This window comes from Peromyscus leucopus, chromosome 15, assembly GCF_004664715.2.
Source record: "Peromyscus leucopus breed LL Stock chromosome 15, UCI_PerLeu_2.1, whole genome shotgun sequence".
NCBI classification, from domain to species: Eukaryota; Metazoa; Chordata; class Mammalia; order Rodentia; family Cricetidae; genus Peromyscus; species Peromyscus leucopus.
The window spans coordinates 32026803-32051247 of NC_051076.1; the positions used below are offsets into that span (position 1 = coordinate 32026803).

The 24445-nt window shown below is 49.1% G+C and overlaps 1 protein-coding gene across 1 annotated transcript in view; it reads right to left on the reverse strand.

Annotated features, from left to right (window-relative positions):
* Fam78b (family with sequence similarity 78 member B) overlaps positions 1 to 24445 on the reverse strand; it is a 91672-nt gene that overhangs the window by 10877 nt on the left and 56350 nt on the right. Inside the window, exon 2 of the mRNA XM_028864363.2 lies at positions 1319 to 2253. Coding sequence (XP_028720196.1) covers positions 1731 to 2253 — 523 coding nt within the window. The 3' untranslated portion in view covers positions 1319 to 1730. The remainder of the gene's footprint in view (positions 1 to 1318; positions 2254 to 24445) is intronic.

A 24445-nucleotide genomic window follows, 5' to 3' on the forward strand; every position in this document is an offset into this window, starting at 1 on the left:
AACTAGTCTAGGAGAGAGAAGCTGATGGTTGGGATGCGAAGCTAGCGCTATATAATTCTGAGTAGCATCCTCTGGGACCAGAGCACCAAAGAAATGAGACTACAGTGCACTTTAAACAAAAGCAATGAACAAGCCCTCCTGATTCACAGTCTCTGTCCCCAAACTCTGGTAGGTTTAGAGTCAATGACAGGATCTGTATAATGTCTCTAGACTTAGGATCTCTTACCTCTGAAATTAGGATTGCAGAATTGACTTATTCAATGTACAACACTGTGAGAATTCTGTAGTTTGTTCTCACGGGGAGTTTCTGAACTAAGAAGGCTCTATCTCACAACCTGCACTATTGAGAATAACACAGAAAGCTCTTTTTTGGGGGGTGGGGCCATGATTTGGGCTGAAAGGGTTGGAAATCTTACCATTGTAAATACTAGAAACTCTTTAGAAAGTTGTACACTGTTGGACTAAAGGAAATTTGGCTTCCCACCTTTATTGGTTGGATCTCAGCAACACAAGTTTGCTGAAGGAAAGTGCCCAGATTTTCACTAAAGAAGCACGAAACATTTCCTTCCTACAGCGGGACAAGCAGTTAAAGTTGAGTTTTTGTAAGTATAACTGAAGCTAACCTATGCGGACTTACAGTGTATGTACTATGTGTGTTTAAAGGCCATAGATAAATGTTCAGGCACTACTGGTGAGGCGTGTTGTTATTATCTCTGAATACTGGTATGTGAGAAGACATGTGCGTGTACAGACATGTGCACATCCTGTGCCCAAACAACTCAGAGACTAAAACTTGAGGGTATTGTTCTCCTTTGTTGAGATGTTCCCCAAACCCTACATAAACGTGAGGCTATCCATCTTTGTAAATTGAGGGCTGGTGAGGAATCTGTAGCCGTAAACGAAGTCACAGATCGAGTCACTAAAAACTCAGGAGGGACGCAGTGCCATAGTTACTACAGAAAACAGGAACTACATATGCACCACTGTGACTAACAACACGTAGGATGAACCATCTCTTTGGACAGAGGTGAGTGGATGGAGGCAGCGGGTCTCCACTAGGGCGGCTGACATCAGCACTTTGGACAGCTCCCAGGGAGCGCTCACTCAAACAGCGCAAGGGGCACACACTACCATTTCAGTTTCTTAAGTGTTCCTCTCATTCGAGGGAATGTGTTGACAATCTGATCAACTGATATTTGATATTAATTTGTAGCAACTTCTTCTCCCCATCACCCAATATCTTTCACCCAATTCCCCAACATCCTCCAGTCACACACGGGGAGGGGGCGCGCGGGGGGGGGGGGGCTGTCTTACGAACACCTGGTGTGGATGTTTCCACTCGTGCTTCTAATTGGTTGGGAAGCAGCATCCGCCACAGGCACTGTTTAGTCTCATTTACATCCCCTGCATCTCACAGGAAAGAAATGGTCAATAGTTCAAATAAAAGAATCATCCCGGTCAGCTGCAAAATATGGCTACTTGCATGGGAATCACAGCAAGTCTGTCAAATCAGTGATTTCTTTATTCCTAAGAGGAAGGGGCTTTTTTCCTAGGGGTTATGGTTCTCCCACCCAAGGAGCAGCTGTACTCTTCACAAGTAGCTGCAGAGGCTGGCAAACCAAGAGGTCTGCTTTGGCTCAGAAACTCAGTTTGGCTCCTGCCCCCTCCCTGGCAACCCCACTGCGTGCCTCAGTGGCAACGTGTTCCACACACAGTCGGGCAGTCTGCTTCTATTTAGGAGGTATCACAACCAGCGGCGGCCCCCGCTTGGGCCTCCACATGAGGACCTGGGCATCGTTGGCATTGGGCTTCACTAGTGCGTTAGGGGGGATGGGTTCCATCCGGCTCAGAATCCGGGGCTGCTCCTGCTGAGTCCTGCCCACTAGCCGGGCTCGCTGACCCAACAGCTGAAGGGGGTCCACTTCTATGTCCACTCTCATCCTCCACTTGATGGTCTGCAGGATGATCTTCTCCTTCGTGGTGGCGTTCATGGCCACCAGCCAGGTGGTGAAACTTTGGTCCCTCTTGATTCTTGTGAGAAGCGGCACGTTGCTGTCGCTCACTGGCACCGCCCATGTCACGCTGGGGTAGAAGTTATCATTCATGCTGACGGAGAACCTGGAGATCTTGTTGGTGGGGCCAACCAGGGTCACAGTCTCTGTGGTGTTCCCGTACCAGGGGTAGCTCACCCCATCCGAGTCACTGATGGCTTTCACTCTCCCTTCCCTCAAGTCAGGCAGTTCCCAGCTCGACCTGGCAAAGCAGAAGGGGTACACAAGAGGAGGCTGAATGAATTTTTTTTTTTTAAATTGGACAGGTGCCTACCACTTACGAACACTATTCGTAAGTGTTCCTCTCATTCGAGGGAATGTGTTGACAATCTGATCAACTGATATTTGATATTAATTTGTAGCAACTTCTTCTCCCCATCACCCAATCTTTCACCCAACTCCCCAGCATCCTCCAGTCACACACAGGGAGGGGGCGCGGGCGGGGGGCTGTCTTACGAACACCTGGTGTGGATGTTTCCACTCGCGCTTCTAATTGGTTGGGAAGCTTAGGAAGTTGGGAGGGGGAATTTAGGTCAAAAAGTTCTATGCTGGGCTGTATCAGGATTAAATGAGAAAAAAAAAATGATCAAAAGGAAGTAAAAAACACAGGGCGCCAAAGTAAGTTAAATAAAAGCCTAGCTGATCTAATGGAAAACAACCCCAAAGAAATATCCATAAGACCACAAATAGCTGTCGACTCATCGGAACGATGGCGAGGAGCCGTTTAGAGGCAACCCATGACAGGATGCACCTTCCTGGGGGAGAATGTGTTTGAATAAGGTTTGGCCTCCGGAAGAGGTGATATGAATTTAATGTATCTGAAAGGATGTAACAGGAAGAAAGGAAAGGAGGGGTAAGAGAGAGAGTTCAACATTATATTGAGTTCTTAGAAAAGTCACAGTAGTAGGATTTCTATTCAACACAGCATCTTTAAATTCTACCATTAAACCAAAGTAGCATTCAGAAAAACAAAAACAAAAAACAAACAAACAGACCAAAGAAAAGCTGTGATGGAGTACTGGTCACTTTTCCACTAAAGCTAAAAAGCTTTGTGGAAACCGTGCTGTAGGCTGGCACGCAGGCACGCACGCAGGCACGCACGCACGCACGCACGCTCCGTCACATGCTGCTCTCTCCTTGGCTTGGTGTCCTGGCTGGAATCCTCATTGCCTTGTTTGTGACCTTGCCATTCTGAGCACCTTTCTACATTTCCCGTCCATCTCTCATCCTTGCACAGAACAACAGAGGAGAACATGTGGCCATTCTCTGTCCACGTATCTCCTCCCAGGCAGAGGATGGTATGTATGATGACAATCATAATAGTCATGACTGATAGTTATGGAGCACTTACCCCACCCCAACCACGGTGTTAAGTACTCTGTTATCACAGTTTATGTTCAAAAGATTCCACATTATAACTAGATTTTATTTCTATCTTTTTTTCACACGGGAGGGTAGAGGCTTAAAAATGTTGGTATGTATCAAGTGTCCTACAGATTCTACTGGTTCTAAGAGGTTGGATGGTTTTACTCTAGATTATGTGATTTGGTCCACTGTATCATACTGCTTCCAAGTACCCATGGTAATGGAAGAAGCCAGAGGAAAGGGAATTTATGCTGTGCTGTACAGTGATCTAACTCATAGCCCTTAGCACAGCCATGGGGCATTTGACTGGACCCTAATAGGGGCATTCTACATATTTCCACCCATGGAACCAGGAATGATAGCAATGCTTGGTAATAATGCCTATAATTCAATAATCAAAGAATGGTAAATTTTCCATTTATTATCTAAGAGGTGGTAGCCTTATTTGACATAAAGTTCTTTCCCCTTAGAGATGACAGAAGATCCTGCAGGGCTTATCCAAATGGTAGGAAAGGGAGTTCCATGCTCAAGCTGATGCGGATAATATCTCAGCATTCCCTACTAGGGAACATGGAAACGACGACGAACTGCTGCTTCTGGCTACCCCCATGGTATTTTCTATGCCAGTCATCCCACCATCAGTGAAGGAAGGCCTGGACCGCCTGGGGAGGAGGGGAGCCCAACAGCTGCAAGAGGCTTTTCTCTTGTCTCCATGTCCTCGATGGCTGTTGAGAATAATTGTAGTGTATTACGGTTGGCGGAAGCTAAGGACCAGAGACTGACCTGATGCAAAGTCAGAAAGTGCTCATCTCACACACAGGCTGGTGAGCTGTGTAGGCGGGGTTCCCAGATCATTCTGTAGCTGCCATGTTTCCTTCCTTCCTTCCTTCCTTCCTTCCTTCCTTCCTTCCTTCCTTCCTTCCTTCCTTCCTTCCTCCTCCCTCCCTCCCTCCCTCCCTCCCTCCCTCCCTCCCTCCCTCCCTCCCTTCCTTCTCTCCTTTTTGAGACAAGGTCTCTCTATATAGCCCCAAGTGGCTCGGAACTTGCTATGTAGACAAGATTGGCTTTGAACTCAGAGATCTGTGTGGTTTTTTTTTGCCTCCCAAGTGCTGGGATTAAAAGTGTTCACCACTATGCCTGGCACCACCTCTCTCTCTCTCTCTCTCTCTCTCTCTCTCTCTCTCTCTCTCTCTCTCTCTCTCTCTCCCACACACACATTGCATTTTCATCTTTCCTCCCTCTAAATCCTCCCAAATCTCTCTCCTGGCTCTCTTTGATATTCATGGCCTCTTTTTAAAACCAACTGTTGCTATACACACACATATATATATATTCCTAAACACACACACACATATATACATACTGTATATATATGTGTGTATATGTATGTATACATATAGCCACTTCTTACTGTACAGAAAGGAGTGTGTGTTGTTTGAGAGTAGTATAATTATGCATGAGTTAGCATGGTAGAGAATCAGTTGGCTAATTGGCTTGCTAGGCTCATGAAATGACAACATTGGAGTCACTGTGCCCCAACTAAGGGGCCGAGACAATGTCCATCACTGGACACTGTTTCCAAACCTCAGTTTTTATTTGGTTAGTGGCTAAGCACTCTGACACTTTCTGAGTGGCCAGAGGACAGGCATTCCCAGCAGTGCGAGATCAGGCTTGCTCCCCTGCCCTTCTCATGGCCAACTGTGCTGTGTCTACAGTCTGGAGAATTCTGTTTCCTGTGTATGCACTCCTTACTCCACTACAATGCTGACCTTTTCTGGACTGGGTATCTTGATGGTCAATCCAATCCCTCAGTCTATAGCTGAGTTACCATTCACATTTTGCCTTTATTTCCAGCCCAGAGCCAAGGGCAGAGACTTGAGCCCACGCTTTAGAGGTCAGTCTGGTTGGAAGATAAAACTTAGTTTGGTTCTAGGTTTTCTCACAAATGGATAATAATGAGAGGATATAATGAGGAGCACAAGTGTACCTGTCTCAGAAAAGAAGGAAGAAATCTGTCTCATAGGATGCTGGGCAGTCTGGAATGCCCAACTGTCCTAAGCTTCTTAGGCATCACATCCCAGCAAGGACCTATCTGGCTGAGTGTAGTCTTAGGTTTGTGACCTTAGCAGGCTACACTTCTCCTTGTGGCTCTTGTTTTAGAGGTGCTTGAGTTCAAAGTGGGATCTCTCCCATGTCCCCATGGAATAGCTATCTCTATTGACATCACGGAGGGGTGGCTCAATTTAGGAAATAAGCAAATTCATTATGACTAAAGTCTAGTGAAGGGGAGTAGCTTTCTGTCAGAACATCATTGTATTTTTATTTCTTCTATGAAAATTAAGTATTTGTTCCCAGGCAGTGGCTCGAAAGAGCTTCGCCTATAAAATGCACAACTGGCAGAAGTTGAGACACTGGCTACAGTCCCTGGTGATGGTTTTCAGAGAGGTCTTTGCAAGGTTCCCAATGGCAGCCTGGAGTCCCTTGGCCATTAAGAGGACTTCTGTGACCAGGAGGCTGCAGGCACTTCAGGTTCCACAGGGATCCAAAGAGAACTGCCCACTCTACCTTAGAGCTGAACCTTCCTGTCTCTGCTGCATCCAGCCTTTCAGGTCAGAAGTGAGGGCCATATTTGACTCTTCCCACTCCTCACATAGATCACCATAGCCACCACACAGCATCTTGTGACTTTTGCCCCACAAGTCCCATGTGGATTTACTTTCTTTTCTCTATCCACCTCTCACTGCTTTCATTTAATCCAAGCCTTGAGCATCTCCTAAACGGTCTACTGTCGTGATCCACTAAAGGGTCTCTGCATCCAGCGCTGAGGTCCCTCTACTTCATCTCGTAGGTTGCACAAGTTCTCAAACCTGTTTGCTCTGTATGTAAAATGCTTCTGTGACTCTTTTACACGGAAATCACTGGGTCACTCATAGGATAAAACTTGAGTTCCTTCCCGGCGCAGACCTGGCTCACTATGACCTGTCCCCTCTGACCCCCATGTGCTCTCCTTCACTCCTTAGCTCTTGTCACACCCTCTGCCCACACTGCTCTCCCTCCTAATAAAAGTCCACTATATCTAATCACTCATCCTTTGAGAATCATCAGGAGCCACTCCCCCACAGGAAGATCAATATTTTCACCAACCCACGATTGTGTTCAGATCGACAGGTGCCAGATTGCATTTTAACTTTTAGATTTTATGGCTATTTCTTCATGAGATGTCAATTTCCTTGGAATTGTGGCTTACTTTTGAATCAGTATGTAGTTCACAGCTGTCATATAGCTGAAACTTATTATTTCTTGGATGGATCCACATCCATGATTATATGAGTACCACAAACTGGATTCAGTCTGTTTTACACACACACACACACACACACACACACACGCACACGCACACGCACACGCACACGCACACGCACTCGCACACACAGACAATATGAAGTTAGGAGGAAGGATGGGGAGTGAGGGATGGGTCTGGGAGGAATTGGGTCCGGGGGCGGGGAGCAGAAAGGATGAATATAATCAAAACACATTGTATGCATCTCAAAGAATTAATAAAATATATTTAAAAACCTTAATATTTCTCAAAGGATTAAATATTGTATTTAAATCATTTTCATGCCTTTATGCATAGGGTTTTATAGAACTTGTGCACAACAGAATCTTTCATCACAGCTCTACACTTCATATATTTGCTCGCTTTTAAAAATCCTAACATCTATTATTCATCTAGGATCTATTATTAGGATAGCTGCACACCTTGCACTGAACATTATTTGTCTTCGGGGGGAGGCAAGCCACATTTAAAATGAGTGAATTAGTAAGCATGAATGTATTTCAGAGACTATTTTTGCCAGCACATAGCAAACATATGAAAATGAGTAGCATAAACTCCCAATGCTACTGGCTCCGGATGTGTGGAGATCCACAAAGGCAAGAGCTGGGGGGAAGCGTTGCAGATGAAGTGGGCTGTGGGAGCTACAGACAAGCCTTCTCAGGGGGCGGTTTCATCACAGGCCAAAGTAACATTAAACATGAGATGGCATGTCCAGGAAATAGGAGGGACGATTTGGGGACGTGGATGTATGGAAGTGGTTAGGGTGGTCTCAGCCTGATGAGTGAGAGGCAGTGGTTAGGGTGGTCTCAGCTTGACAGGTGAGGGGCAGTGGTTAGGGTGGTCTCAGCTTGACAGGTGAGGGGCAGTGGTTAGGGTGGTCTCAGCTTGACAGGTGAGGGGCAGTGGTTAGGGTGGTCTTAGCTTGATGGGTGTCTTGAATAATGGGCTTTGACATTCAGACTTGATCCTAGAGATGGAGGGACTTGCCCTGGAGGCTGCTGTGCCAGAAGAGTCAGGTTAAAAGGAGAATTTGTGTGTTGGAGGGAGAGATTGCAAGGATGAATAGGAGCATTTGCAACGCGGTAGGTAATAACTATTGATTATTTTTTTTTAGTTGTTTTTGTTAGTTTATTTTGAGACAGGGTCTCATGCAGTCCAGGCTAGATGAGAATGTGCTGTGTATGAGCTGAGGATAGCCCTAAACTGTGGGCCCTTCTGCTTCCACTCCTGTCCCAAGTGCTTGGATCACACATGCGTACCAGCATCACTGAGCCCGGCTCACAGAACCTTTAACAGGACCTTCACCTGGGCTGGCAGCTGAAGGTAAATAAGGGTCACATCAGAAGGCTACTACTCAGGTAGGCTCTGAGCTCTGGGAGCCAATCACACAGTACAGACACAAGAAAGGATACAGGCAAAGTGTCGCTCTGAGGAGCGGAGCATGCCTATGTTTACAGTGTTCACGGAGGGAACACACTTGTGGTCTGTGTCTGACATGCTATCCTCGTCCTTGCGCTCACTCATAATGCGGTTTCAGGCTTTAAAGCTCCCGACTCCTCCGCGGAAGAGTGAGACAGGGCCATGCTTGCTGCGTCCATTGCTCAGAGTGCAGTTCCAGAGACCCGGTGTATCTGCGACACTCCTTGTTCCCTCCCTAGCTTACATCTCTTTCCCAGGGAGACAATCCTCTGCTGGTTTCACCTCATCTTCCGACAGTTTAACTCTGAATGGCTCTATCTTTTGTTCTCTTTTCCTTTCTATCTCTTTACAGTTTCTTAAGATGTAGCTGACCTCAGGCAAATCATTCCGTCAGCCTCAGTCTCCTCATGTGTAAAATGGGAAGAAAAACAGCTCTGGGCATTCCCTTCGTCTAAGAGTTATTGCAAAAATAAAACAAAGTGTTGGTGTATGAACAACCACTCCGTATGCCATTCTCTGCCAATATTAGTTATTATTTCACTCTTTGCTTTTCCTCACAACCTTTCTCTTCACTGTGATAAACAGTGTTTTCATTTTAAACCATCAGCCGTTGACCCAAAGCTCACAGCTAATGCACCCGCCAATGGGCCTAATAATGAAAACATCGATTATTGCCACCTTCATGCTTTCTGCCTCTCTTTTAGAGGAAGTAAATCTCAACCCCACAGCTCATGCTAAACATCTCACTCGAACGAATAACTTTGAGTTAAGGTGCAGGTGCACTCTGACCTGGCCAGTGTCCCCGGTATGAACAAGGGGCTGGACAGAGCAGCTTCTCTGGGAATGGCCACTCTACACTTCCTAATCCTGGGAAACCATTGAGAAGCTGGGGGCTGGGTGGCAGGCAGTGTCGGACAGGAAACTTGTTCAAAGTCATCCAGCTAGGGAGGGTCAGAACTGCCTGGTGAAACAGAATCTGAGTCTGTATCACCTGCTTCTCACAGTGCCTCCTGGGTGCAAAATGGCCCTGCACTCCTGAGAAATAAGAGCAGTAGTCATGGATGGCATTGCCTGGTACACACTGCTATGGCCGTATTAGAATTAAAATATCGAGACATTCTGGTACAAGTACTAGCCAGTCTCCTCCTTCTCCTCACAGAACCTTCACCCCAGCAGGCCAGGTTTACCTAAGCCTCCTTCAAGGGCCAATGTTGGCAGAGCACAGAACCACCACTGTCCTGTTCTCCCCGTGGAGCTGATATCAGTTCTGAGGATGTCACCCCATCCTAGCTGACTGTGACATCCTCACTACCGGTACTGTGCTGAGTCTTTGGTCTAACCGCTGCATGAGCCTGCTCTTTAAAGGGATACCAGCTGCTGAGGTAACTGTACTGAGCTTACATGGGCGAGGTGGAGGGTAGGGGGAGGAAGGCTCAGGCCTTCACTCTTCATCTTCGTTGGTAGAGCCTAAGGAATTGTCATTCTGTAGAAGAGAACGGCACCTACGCTGAGGATTCAAGCTTTTCTATGCCTAGTGCGGGAGAGAACGACTTCCTCCCGGAAGCCTCAGGCTCTCTATCACGTCAGGCTCTGTAGCACCTTTCCCTCCCAACTCCACCCCGACAGGATCTGGCCTTAGTCCTTGTCAGGTTGCTGAAGAAGAGGTGTGGAGCTGGTAAGGGCTTGGCTCAGGGCTGTGGCAGAGGGGGCTGTGGCGGTGTTGGCGGTGGTGGCAGCGGCGGCGGCGGCGGCGGCGGTGGCCCAGGCCAAGGCCCTGTGTGCTGCCTCATGAGTCACAAAGCCACTCCACTCAGCTTCTCAGCCACCAATCCCCAGCCCTGGCCCTGGCCCCTGTCCCAGTTCTCGGATGGTTTGCACCATGATTGCAGAGTTAAGTTTTAAAATTAGGATTTTCCTCATCCTGCATTGTTTATGTCAGACTTGGAGAAGCCTGTAAACACACACCAGCCACCCACCTCCTGTTCTGCCTCCTTCCTTTCTGACCACATCCGCTCCTCTTTGGCACACAGGCAGACATTTTTCCCCCTTCTACTGCAGAAAAGAAAATTTCCCATGTTTTCCAAGATTCCACAGCCCTGGCAGGGGCCTCATGTTTAAGTGGAGGCTTCTCTCATTTGCCACCCTCATGCTTGGTTATATTGAGTTTCTCTTAACACCATGACACCTCGGGATGCGCTTATCCTTCAGCATGTGGAGGTCATCTATCCCACCTGGGACTCAGCGGCCTCTGCTGGCTTCTCTATTTGACAGCCCTGCGATCTCAGGTCCGTGGCCAGTTTTCTGGGTCATGTCTGAGGATGGTTTGCCTCTCACTCCAGGTTTCAGCACCTTTTCCACCCATTGGCTGCACAAGCTGGCAGCCTTGCACACAGAAGGGTGCTTAGTCATGCCTGCAGGGCAAGTCTGCAGACCCCACCTGTGTCTCTTACAAGGATCGTGCCCACAGGCCACATAACAAGCCCCTTTGGTCCCTTAACACCACAAAGCCTAGTGGCAGGCAGGGAGCAGTTTTTCCCCAATCCTCAAGGAACTCAGAGTCCATGGGATGATGATGATCCAGATGCTCTTTCAAAGAAGTAAAGTACTGTTCATGCACAGGTGCTGTGTGGACCAAGAGGAAGCGGTGGTTGGTGGTTAAAGGTACTTTACAAGTGGGTACTAATATGTATATTGCTCTTTTCAAACCAATGTTGACTAACTGGCCTGAGAGTCCTTGAAGGGAACTTTCTTCCCCTTTTGCAGATGGGATTGGAGTGTTTCACTTTCATCCAGAGGAGGCAAAAGGACGGGAAACAGCCACACTTTATTTACTGTTCAGTGGGGATGCTGAAATAGAGAAATGACCTAGTCACCGAACACCACCAAGAAAGCACGTTTCCAAATTCTTTCCCCCAAGGTTTTGTTGAGTACTGACATTTGTTCCAACATTATGTTCGACTTTGTGAGTGACACAGAAGGCTGAGAAAACACACACACACACACACACACACACACACACACACACACACACACACAAACACTTCACAGAGGAAAGGTTACTATCCTAAAACTACCTGCTCGGAGGTTTTTGTTCATTTCCTTCTGAGAGACTCTTGAGTCCAGACTTCTTGGCAAGCTCTTTCACTCCCAATTGTCTTACATGTCCCACCAAGGGGGCAGAACAACACACCTGAACAGACAAGTCTTGGGCTGGCACCTCTGGACTTGGACTCAAGACTTTGGTCTTGGTGCTGGGAGAGTCCGGTTCTGAGGACCACAGAGGGGAGAAGCTGCATCTTCAAATAAACAGACATGCAGGGTCTGTTTCCAAGAGACAAGCCGTTCATCTCACGAAACAAGAGTCCACAGAACTGGCCCCCCTGGGCTCTAGGGCCCCTGGGGCTCAGGGGTGCCTCCCTGGGCCCAGGTGTCTAGTCACTGTCCTCTCCAGGCTTCGGGTTCCTTCTGAGTTTCCTGGACTGTCTACAGCTGAGAAAATGCTGTGGATCTGAACTCTGATGGATTTCTCCAAGTGCCAGGGGGTGGATGGAGTTCTCACTCCTGCCTGCACACTTCCTGCATCCATCCCCAAAGCCAAGGTTCTCCTAGAGTCCCTGCCGTAATCTAGGATAGCGCCTAACTGTGACACTCAACCTCTTTAAATCTCTCTCTCTACCCCCCTCTCCCCCCCCCCCCCGTCTCAGTCCCTTGCCGTCAACTGGAAGGAGATGTGGCTCATTTATTTGCTTTTACAACATCCAAGTGGGATGCCTAGTATGAAATCTTCCAGGGGATCCTTAGAAGTGGACATGGCGGGGTCTCCCCATTTACTCCACTGTAGTTCCCTTGCACAGTCTGGGCCTGCAATCTCGTTGCCAGTTTCAGCACAGAGCATCTGCTGTATAACTATTTATAAAGATATGGCTAGATTTTTGTGGTTAAATGCTATGGTGCCAGTCATCTGTTGGTGACAATGAACAGTAAGAATGGTTAGATGAGGAGCCCAGCAGCCTTTGTGTGAAGGAGAACCACTCTGTCAAGCCTTGACATCTGGACCTAAACTTGTGTTAGCTTTAAAAGCTGAGGTCAGAACAGGCTTCTTCAGATTAGTTGGACCAGCAGCCCTTGTGATTTTTCCCATCTGATTAAGGAGAACAAATCTTCAAGGCCAAGAACATATTGATGGAGACATGGTTGTCAAATCTCCAGGATGCAAAGGGAGTCATTAGATGTTTATCCACTGGATGAACACAGCACATCAGTTTCCTGGGCCAGGTGTTAGCAGGGAACAGAGGTACCACCAGGACAGTGTTTCACCCTCTCCTGCTTCAGTGGCTACTGGAGCATCAGTGGTCCAGGGAGAAGTGACCATGACCAGGACACGTTCACTGTCACCATGTTTAACCCCGCTCCTCTGATCCTAGCTATGGGAGGCTCATGGATCCCCTAGCTGCTCCACAACATGGGGAAGGGAGGTGATGACCCCCTGAACTCTTGCCAATCCCCCTGTGGAAAGGACAAGAGAGGCCAGGCTGCACCAAGAGACATTTGTTTCTGGGGCAAACAGAATGGGGAAAAGATGGTCCAAAAGGCTGGTGGACCAGAATAGAGCCTGACAAACCCTAGCTCTGGGTCCCCAAGCCAAGGGTGGCCCTGAGGAGGGATAAGATCTAAGGACCTGGGGGGTTGAGCTGTCTAGGCTGAGGCTCCTTGGCCTCAGTGGTCTAGCAGACTTCCAAAGTCTGGAAGCCAAGAAATGAAATCAAAGTCAGAGAGCTATATAGCTGGGGTGACTAAGTTGAGATGATCAGGGCAGACAGAGGGCGGGACCCTCAACAGTCAGGCGTTATGATATTGTCACTACTGATACTTTCTGAAGGCTCCTGCGTGCCAAGCATTCTACCCAACGGTCCACACAGCAACCTTACAGCAGGCACCTTGTTTTGTTGTCTTTCACAAGGGAGCTGAAGCTCAGGAAAATCGCTCAATAATGTCACAAAGCAAGGAGGTTGCAGAGCTGGGAGGGACCCGGCACTGACTCCACAGTGCACACTCTTCAGTCAGTATCAAAGGCTGCACAGGCCTGGGTCTCCTCACCTCATCCTCTCCCCACCATCCCCAAAGCACTGGTTCTCTTCAGAGGTAACAAAATTGAGAGCTGAGGCATGTTCCCCGGGGAGGCCAGGGTGCCAGAGGAGCGGGGCTCAGCCAGTGCTCCTGGGAGCATTGACTTGTTTCCCTGGTACCAAAGGTGGGAAGATGGCCAAAGGGCACCCAGGAGGGAAGGAAGGGTGTGGGGAGGGGCCAGGTTCATGGATGCGAAACAGAGGAGGGAGGGAGGCAGGCAGGGGAAACCAGGAGGATGGAGGCGGGGGTGGTCTAGCGGCAGAGATTTCAAAAGCAGGCTTTATTGTTTTCATTAACTTTCCACGGCGGGGTTCTCAGCAGGCAGCATTTCACCGCCTGCTGGGCAGGGCCCCAGATGTGAGGGGTTAGCAGCTGCAGCTCAGCCTGGGCAGGAACTACTAGGGTGCTCACAGCTGTGCGTGCCCATGACGACGGGACTGTGGAGAGATCCTCCCGGCACACAGAGCGGGTACCTGTCTACAGTGGGCAGAGGAGGGGGACGCGCCCTGGCATCCATGCAGGGACAGAGGCATTCACAAGGCAAGCTCTAAACTGTGAGGGGGCAAGGGAGGCTGCAGGCTTTCTCGGGGTGCTTAACTGGCACCACACGGTAGCATTTTAGACGGGAGGCCTGGCAGCTATCGTGGATGCGAACGGGTCACCTACTTGCTCTCCATTCATCCACAGCGACACCCTATGTGGCTACTCTAGCACCATTCCCATTTTGCAGAGGAGGAAACTGGACCTTAGAGAGCGTGCATGACGTCCGGGATGACAGCCGGAGTGGAGTTACTCGGAGCATCCTCATTCATGCAACTGCAAAGCCCCCAGGGAGGGCGAGGAACATTCCCTTCAGCCCCACCATCCTTCACCCACTGCACCGTGGTGGGTGCTTAACTTGGTGCTCCCCAGTGCTGGTGGAGGAGGAGGCACCGCTAGCCTTGTCCTGCAAAGGCTGTAGCTAGGAGGGAGGGGCGTCGAGTAACTTCGGTCCACTGGCTCAGCTGTGCCGGGGGCTGAGACTTAAGATCGGCGAGGGAGACTCCCACGTGACCGACTCAGCTTTCAGTTTGTACAAGTCGCGTTTTTGATCTGCGCCCTCCCATCCGCTGTGCTTGTGGATCGACGGGCTCACCCCCTTAACAAGCCATTATTTAAGCCCTGTGTGTCTAAGGCAGTGTGTGGGGAGGGACACAAAGGTGACTGTGACCTGAGTCCTGGCAGGCACAGGTCCTATAGCGGTGACCACGGAGGATGGATGGAGGAATGAGTGCTAGGAAGGCCGGCAGGGGTTCTGGGGTGCCAGCAGAGTAGGCTTCCTCCCTGGGCAGCCCTTCAGAAGCCGGCATCTCTTAGTAAGAGCCAGCCTGCGGGTTCTGGGAGTCCCTTCTGCTCAGGCTGTTGTTCCTCTCTTTCAAAGGCTCAGGGGCGCTGGCTTTTGTCCTTGGAGGGTTCCTCTCTGCTCTGGTGATTCTGATGCCAGCGTGAAAGCCAGCAGGGGAGCCAGCATGCAACACAGGCCTCAGGAACCTCACACTCTTTAGATGTTCAATTGAAATCAGGAGGCTCCTTCAGTGGGGGGCGTGGGGGGGGAGCTTCAAGCTGCTGAGGGAATTTGAGGAACACCATCACACCTGCAAGGTGCTTTTCTCTACTTGGGTCTTCCCTGGGGACTGCGTGCAGAGCCTGCTGGGTGGGGCAGACATAACGCTGGCCTCGGAATCAGTTTTGGGTCTGTGTTCTGGCCTGTTACTCAGCTGTACAACTTCATCGCCGAGGCCCTACCAGGCTTCAGTGTCCTAAGCTGAAACACAAGATACTGCTGTCCTCTTCCAGGGCACCTTGCGACACATCTGAGTTTTGGATTATGCTTATAATTCTCAGGCTTTATCAAGCGGTGTCCAGCTGTGGACAGACCATTCCCACCGCTTGATTCTTTTTTTATGGGCTTTCTGATTTCCCACCTTCCTGATTCTGGAGGGCTGTGCGCTTTATTCCACAGCACCTGGTTCCCCTAGGGTGGGAGACAGAGGGACTGACAAGGGGCTCATCTGAATTGGGGTCATGCTGGGCAGGTGGCCTTCCTGGTGTACACCCCCTGAAAGATTTCTTCTTGTCACTAGAACACAACACAAACCCTTGACTTGTTCCTCAGAGACCTGCACAATCTAGTTTCTGACAACATCCCTGGCTTCATCCCATCTCACACTCTTCCATGCTCTCAGCACTAGGCTGCCGTTAGCTTCTCATACAGTTCTTACACACGTCAGTCTCTGCCCCAGGGCCTTAGCGTGTGCTCTGGGAGAAAGCACCCTTTCCCCGCCACTTAACCGGTTCACTGTGCGTAATCCACGGGTAAGCGTGAATTGCAGCGTTTCAGAATCGCTTCCTGTGGGACACCTTCCTTGATCCACCCACCTCTGTCTTCCCACACTGAACTAAATTGGGTCTCTTTTAGAACTCCATGTTTTCCTGATTCATGCACCTTAATGCCGTTTTGAGCTACATAGTATGGTATAAATAGACCCATTTGCAGCTCAATGTCCACTTCTTCTGGGGGAAGTGTGGCAGAGACCAGTGGGGCAGCAGGGGTGAGAGGGAAGAAGGGCCTCGGGGGCAGCAGGGGCTGGGAGGGAATGACAGAGCAGGTACAGCAAGAAGCCGAGGGTAGGCTGTGTGCATGTGAGACTTGGGAGGTGCAGGCCTGAAGGCCGCTGGGCTGCGAGGTTCCCAGAAGACAGCAGGTGTGGCGCTCTAAGCGATGACGAAGCGCGGGGGGTCCAGCATTCCCTGGGAACTCAGAAACAGGCAGGAAGTAGGAGAGGGCTCCACGGAGGGGTCTGACACCATCTGCACGGGATGGATGGTCCCGCACTGCAGTTGTCCGAGAGGACTGGAACCTCTGCAGTGTCCCTTGGACTCAGGAGGAGGGAGCTCTCTGGGGGAGACAGGACTGTGCTCACAGAGCAGAGTATAGGGGTGCAGGGTCAACAGCCTGCTTTCCTTCGTGGTTGGTTGGCAGCCCTTGGCTAGACTCCTGGGAGCCCACTTGTACTGTCTAGGAGCCACACCAAGACCCGGCCTGGTTCTCCCGGCAGCAGTTACAAGTTTGAACAGCAGAGGCAGAGGAGGACAGAAAGCCAGACCGGAAGCCGGTCACTGCCGACCGCAGAAGCAGCTGTTTAAAAATGAAAGAGTTCATACCCAGGTTAGTTACGTAAAGCCCCTCTCATCCTTCCCAGAGTCCATGTGGATCCCACGTCCACTCTAGGATCATGAACTCTGGTGCGGGTGGAAAGATGCCAATACAAAAGGTGGAAAATAGAGAGCCCTCCAACACAGGCACCACTCTTTAGGTCTCCTGTACACACAACCAGAAGTCAGGGCTCTGTATTCTCCAGGCCAAGGCCGTCAAGGCCATCGGCTTTTCGCACTGACAGATGAGCCTGCAACTCTGAGCCTGCACCTGCTACACCTCTGGACAGGCAGAACAATGCTTCACCCCTGCAAACAGTCCCTTATTCAGCACGGGCACAGGCTGAAAGGCGCAAGCCAGCGGGGCCATAGGTGTCATGAAGCCAGCACTCCCATGCCAATACAGTTAAGAGTCATTTAAGACCAAAAGGTTGCCAAGCCCTTCTCTGGCTACACCCAACTCTACTGGAGAGAATATAGCCCCAGTCAAAATGAGTAATATAGAAAAGCGCTTCAGAGGGAGGGTTCATCTGACACTAGCTCACTGATTCTTGATTACTTATAACGGGCCTGGCATCTCATGTGTGTGAGGGACACCAAGACTCATGAGGCAGCCTCCCTGTTCTGAGGGAGAACCTCCTATATCTCGAGAGCAAAGACTTATGGAAATCACATAAGCACAATATGGTGATATTTTATTTGTACTGAAATGTGATTTTATTTGTATGTTAATAAATAAAGTTGCCTGGGGGTCAGAGCTAATAGCAAGCCATAGCAGAGCTGGGTGTTCGTGGTGCATGCCTTTAATCCCAGCACTTGGTAGGCAGAGCTAGGTGGATCTCTGTGTGGTCAAGGATACAGCCAGCATTGGAGACACACGCCTTTAATCTCAATACCAACCATAGAAGACCTGGAGGTCTGTACAGACAGGCAGTGATGAGGCGGTCATGTGGTTGGGTTTACAACCAATGAGAAGGCAGAACAGAAAGTCTATATAAAGACAAACACACAGGAAGTAGGTCTCTCTTGGCTGAAGAGGCTAGCTACAGCAGATGGGTAAGGCTCTTAGCTCTGATCTCTTGGCTTTCTTCTTTGCATTGGTTCTGTGTTTCTTATTTAATAAGATGGTTGGTTACATCTACAGCACAATGTGGGCTATTTGGGGACAGGAGGTATCAGGGTGGATCAGCAGCAAGAGGGCCCGGGCAGCTGGAAGGCAGACTGTTGGTGACAGTCAGCATTGACCAAGGGCTCACTCTGGACAGGCACTGTCCGTACATCTTCAAACAGGCTACTCAGGAGGAACTTTCACAGTGGCCCTACAACACCTGTGTTGCCATTATACTTGTTCATAGGGGAGTGAGGGATGAGGTTTGGGGAGGTAAAGGAACCAGGCTTGGACAACAGAGAATTTGAATACAGGCTGACGGGCTCCTGAGCAAACCTTGAATATAGAATGAGCAGAAGACACAAGAGCAACACAGTGTCTGAGATCTGGTGCGGGCAGAGAGAGTAAAAGAACTTTCTGTATTAACTGAATGTAAAGTTGGCCCGAGAAGGAAAGAAGAAAAGGCAGAGTGGGAAATGGTGGCCATGACAACGCCTCAGGCTGTCTGGCTGGGTGGTCCAGAAGGTGCAACCTAAGCATAAATTGTTTGGGGTCCCACTATCCTTCCTGCTATGGAGATGCTTCCCTAAGCATCTTGGTAACTGAATCAATGAGAAAGGAACTCAAACCAGACATTCACCTGTACATTTCATAAAACAGTCCCAATTTTCACAATAGGCCCACACAGTAGCCTTGATGTTCTTAATCTAATAGAAGACGGAACCAAAGCTCAGAAAGGTTCAACAGGTCATAAGTGATGGAGAAAGGCTTGCACATGTATGTGTCTCTGTCCTGGGGTGCTTTCCACTGGCCTCTCTTGATTTTCACTGAGTAAGGCCCCAGAGAACCTGGAAACTGTGGTCTGAATGTGGAGCCGTCACTGTTTTCTGCGGAACAAAAAGCGTGGGTACCTTTCATGTTTGAAGTCTGTCTTCTAAAGAATTTTCCGGAACTTGGCTCACAAGGAGATCGGTCCAAACTGTCTGTAATACACTTGGTAAATATGAGCCAGACATAATTAGCTAATGAACAGTCATCAATGTTAACTGTCTGAGCCAATGCAGGCAAGCATTGATGCGGAGAATGAAAACCTATGGAAAAGTGTCCCATGGAGAGTGAGCCACCCTGGCCTGGCCAGTGTGCAGTCCGAACCCACAGTCCCAGTTGCCTTTTTTCATCCAAGGGCTTCTTCAAAGGTGCCTGGGCCAGGGCTCTCAGTGTCCTGCTCCCACAGCTAAGTCCTTCCTTGCCTCTTCTGTCCTAGAGACACTTTACCTTAGGTCCATTTTGCCTCTCTGTCTACTCTCTAGTTATGGCTTCTTTAAATCTGCTCCTGGCATCTAGAATACAGACTCCGATCCTTGGTTACTCTGCATGCCTGAGATGCAATCCCTCTGTGCCTACCTGCAACTCCAGTCCTGACCCTTGGGGCTCAAGGGTATGGGCTCTTCCCCCTTCTCAGAGTGAATTCTGCAATGTGCCACAACTTTTAGTTCCAACCATTTCAAACATTACTCTCTTAAATTTGGTGACATCTGAGCAGCTACTATTATTCTGGATTGATATAAGAGGTTTTAAGAAATGTTACTCTAATACACATTTTAAAGTGTTATTATTTATTTATGTGTATGTATGCGTGTTTGTGAATGTGCCCATGGAGGTCAGAGAGGCACTGGCTCCCTGAAGCTGGAGTTCCAGGCAGTGTGCGCTGTCTGGTATGGGTGCTGGGAATCGAAATCAGGCCTTCTAGAAGAACAGTATGTGCTCTTAAGCACTGAGCAGTTTTGTTAGCCGATAATATATATTTCTGATGAATGAAGAACTAAGTAGCTTGTTTCACCCTTTCAACAATTTTCATCATCCTGTGTTACAGACAAGAACCTTGGATCTTGGAGATAATGTAACTTGCCACTAAGTGGCCAAGTTGGATTACACTTGCTTCTGAGTCCCAAATCTATGTTCTTTCAACCGTGCTTGTAAACGCAGTAACAGTAACGGGTTATGTGAAGGAACAATTCAATATATACAAACAAGGAACAGTGGGAAGAGCAACATTTTAATGTAATGTGTAAATAAGCACCCATTCATTTCTCCTGTTGTATATTTTTCCTAATTTATATTAATTCTTTGAGAATGTCATGCAATGTATTTTGATGATTTTCATTCCTTCCCCCAACTCCTCCCAGATCCACCCCCTTCCTTACTCACTCAACTTTGTGTCTTTTTCTTTTTTAATCCATCAAGCATAATTTGTGATGATTACAAACTCTCGAATGTGTGGCCTTTACTGGCACATGGTTGACCTACCAGGGGCCACACTGTTACAGTATTATAGTTAGAAGCTGGGATAGGGTGTGGCTCAGTGGTATAGTACTTGCCTAGCATGTCTGAGGTCCTAGGTTTGATTCTCAGCATATGCAGACACACACACACACACACACACACACACACACACACACACACACACACTTAAAAAAAGAATGAAATCTCCCTCCTCTCTCTTTCCATGAAGTGGGGCATGTCAGTTTGTGAGAACTGCCCAGAACAGGCATTAGGCAAATGGGTAGGATGACAGGGACAAGTTGCCTTAACTATGGGCATAAACTGGGGTTGGGAACGGCAGGGGGGAAATGTGATGGCCTTACATTCTCATTTCCAAACATCTGTTTCACATGCCTTCTCTTCCCGTTGCCTGAAAAAATTCACAGGGGCAGGTCGCCTCTTTGTTTCCTCTACTTCCTTCACTTCTGAGCATCTTCAGAGGCAGAAAGAGCCCTAATGCGTTGGGCCCTCTATGGCCCCTGGTTCACGGGCCCCCCTTTGAAGGCTTTCTATAACCTCTAGAATCCTTCTATCCCTTCTCACATGGAAAGGCTCTGAGAGATGAACCTGTGCTAAACTGACAGAGGACAAATCCACTAAAAAGTGTGTCAAAGCAATTCTCGGCAGGATAAAAGATCAGCAGCGGCTTCTCAGGGGCCTGTGAATGGCAGACCAGCAGTCACATGGGAAGCGCTCTTTATTATATTTTTAAAGAGGGTGACAAAATTAGCAGATGTAGACTGGGCACTGGAGGAAAGGCAAGTATGTATGTATGTATGTATGTATGTATGTATGTATGTATGTATGTATGTATTTTTTTTTAAAGGGAAGATTTGAGTTGTTTCTTAATATTCCCTGACAGGTGGGGAGGATCCAGGACAGGGCTGCCATGAAGGGAGTATGGGAAGGACCTGGAGAGGGCACCGGTGTGTGGTGTTGGGTTCCTGTTTCATGGAGCCAGCGGGGAGCAGGAAGTGGGACAGAGGGGCTTATCTCAACATTAAGAGCCCAGTGCAATCCCAGAGAGAAGCCATCTGGCTGGGCCTGTGCTTAGGATGCCCGAGCTCACAGGCCTGAAGAAAATGGTGTCCAGTGAGGGGCAGTGACAGGGTGGTAGGGATGATGACAATCATGTGGACCCTAACAGAGAGGGGAGTGGCAGTCCAGAGAAAAAAGATACCAGCAGGTGACCATCACTCTGCATGGGGACAGGCACACAGGTTGTGCCCTGTACTCCGTACGGAGATAGGCTCTAGGCTATGGTATGATTCTGTGCGCATGCCAGGCTGTGTGCATGCCATGCTGGGCCCTGCACCCTGGCAGAGTGTCACAGCAGGCAGTTTTCAGTCAAGGTGGACCCAGAACTTCCCTTGGCCATGCTACATTGTGTTGAAATCAGTGTACGAGTTCAAGCTGTCGTGTTTTGTCAGCGCAGATTTTTCTCAAGACTTAGTGCAGGAGTCTACTGTAGATGTGGGGGGTGGAGTGTGCCTGAATTTTTCCAGAGTGAATATTTTGACCTTGCATTAATGCCCCTGTGAATCAGAATGGTCACCTATTCTGGAGGGAACTCTGAGAAGAGCAGGAGTCGGGGAGAGGGAGGCAGTGAGGCTGAGCCATGCCCTCCCCGGCATTACAGCAGCAGTATCAGTTTCTGAGGTCAACAGTTCCATTTAATGCTAGAGGAGGGACCATCTTACATACACACCGCCCCTCAATTCCATCCCGAGAACAGCCCTTCTGCACAGTGTAACTGATCAGATTTACTTCACGTGCAGACTGCTCCTAACTTACAGAGTTTAAACCTAGAATGTTTTGATTTGATGATGGTACAAAGTGATCAGCATTCATTGGAGACTAAACTTGGAATTGTATTCTTCCTGGGCTAGCAATAAACAGATGGCGCTCACACAATGCAAGGCTGGGCAGTGGCAGTGAGCAACCTCAGGGGTAAACGCCTGACCATCTATGGTGTACCGTGCTGCTGAGCTGTGGTGCCCAGTAGGTTAGATGTTTAAAGTGGTTTTCAGGAAACTTATGATAAGCTTAGAATACCTTTACCAGAGGGCTGAGAAGATGGCTCATTTGGTAGCTTGCCATTGGACCTGAATTTGGACCCCCAGCGCCCAAGTAAGAGCTGGCATGGTGCATGCACTTGTAACCTTAGTGACATTCTTGCTGGATCAGCAAGCTTTGGATTTGTTGAGAGACTTTGTCTCAAAAAATAAAGTGGAGGGCGTAAGCCTCTTGAGCCACACAAGTGGCCAGGTCCTTCCCCCCAGGACCTCTGACTGCCAGGTCCCACCCACAGAACACTCTAATGCCCCTAACTGCTGGACTCTGCCCCCACCCTACAGAGTAAAAAGGCCAGTCTCTGGACATGAAATCCCACCAATCTCCACCCTGAAGAGTTCCAATATCAGCCCTCTACCCTGATCAGTTTGCTGCTGTTTCTTGCCTGAGCAGAGGCAGCCACCCTCCTGTTTTTCCCCTCTCAATAAATCTCTTGCGTGAGGTTTGTTGTGTGGTGTGACTCTGTGGTATTCCCTGGCTCCCGGCTGCCAGGATACCTTTCCATCCATGCTAAAATGCTTACAGAGGGCAGGCAATATGGCACAGTAGATAAAAGTGTGTACCATGCAAGCTGGTGACCTGAGTTTGACCCCTGGAACCCATGGTAAAATTGTCCTCTGACTTACACATGCACATCACTGCACATGTGTGTCTTCACATGTGTACAAGCACATACACACACACACACAGACAGGCTGACACATGCACATTAATAAACAAACAAACAAACAAACAAACATACAAGGTGGAGATGATTGAAGGAAGACACCTTATATCAATCTCTGGCCTCCATGAGCACCTACATGCAGGCACATACACACAGACACACACACAGACACACAGACACACACACACAGACACATACACACACACAGACACACACACACACACATTCAGAACATTAAGCAGACCCATAAGTTGAGGCGCATCAATAAAACAAACAAGTTCAGGGTGCCGAAGGGACTTGTCCAAAGTAACTAAACCAACAGGTGGCTGAGCAAGCAGGCCTCTGTGACATTCAGGACACTCCTGCTTCATGTTTAGACACTGTTAACTCTGCGTTCTTATGCTGTCCTAGACAGCCCTTTAGGAGCAAATCTCGACCCAAAGCATGCGGAGACTCAGGAGGCCCATTCGGGGACTGTGAGCTTCCTCCATTCACAAAGGGACCTCCGTTCCCGAAGTTTCCCTCCCTTCTAGTGGGGAAAGCTTTACACATCAGCCTCCCCCACTATCCCAGCGGTGACGGGCCAGAGCAGCCTGACAAGGGCAGGGAGGGGAAGCATGTCAGTTCCGGGAGGACTTGGACTGTTGAAGAGTACCCGGGTACTCAGCTAAAACAAGGGGACCAGGAGCGGTCAGGACAGGACAGACTGCAGGACACACAGACTGGTAGAGCAGGCCTGGTGCTCGCCAGAGGCTCAGGTGTATGTGGAGCAAAGGTATTCTTCAGAGCTGGTCAATTCTGGGGCTTGGGCTGTCCAAAGCTTCCAAGGGAGGGGAATGAAGGCATCAGCACCATTTTCTCCTCCTCCTCCCCCTCCTCCTCCTACCCCTCCTCTTCCTCTTTTTTTTTTTTCAAGACAGAGTTTCTCTGTGTAGTTTTGGAACCTGTCCTGTATCTTGCTCTGTAGACCAGGCTGGCCTCGAACTCACAGAGATCCATCTGGCTCTGCCTCCCGAGTGCTGGGATTAAAGGCGTGCGCCACCGCCGCCCGGCCCATCAGCAAGCACCATTTTCAATAGGCTCATGTAGCTGGCCTTTCCACCAGACTCTCGGGCACTGTCCTGGGGGAGAATGCTCACTCTTTTGCCTTGGTCCCACTTCTATGAACTCACAGGGTCCCCTGGTCCCCTCTTCTCAGTAATGCCTACATGGGGGGGGCAGTTGAAAAGGGACAGGAACCTGTCTAAGTGACAGATCCAGCCAGTGAGGCACAAGCCCTCTGGGCCTGGAGCAGATGAGCACACCATTCAGGGATGACACTCCCCTGGGAGAGAGGAGCAAGGTGCCGGCTTCTGAGGACTTGCCACGGACTAAATGCAGAGGTAATCAGACACTAAAGGCAGGAAGCTGCAGGCAGAAGTTACTCCCAGCCGGAAATGGCAACACCTAAAAATATTGAGCTGTGGTTCCCCCAGGAATGCTCAGCAGCCCACATTCAATCTAGAATGGCTTGGGGATTATGGGTTAGAGTAAATAAAGAAGATCATCTAAGCAACATAACTATAGGTTTTTAGCTTAAAATGACATCTGGTACCAACATATTGTCTGTCTCTGAGAAACTCGAACTGCCAGCCATCCCAGGAGTCTCTGCTGCTCTCAGCAAATTATCCATCCTGAGTTGCTCCAGCTGGTGGGAAGAACACACGCTGGAATTTCAGTTTTCTTTTCGGTCTTAGAGTCCCTGTTGTGACCTGGGAGACACTGCTGGGGACAGGCTG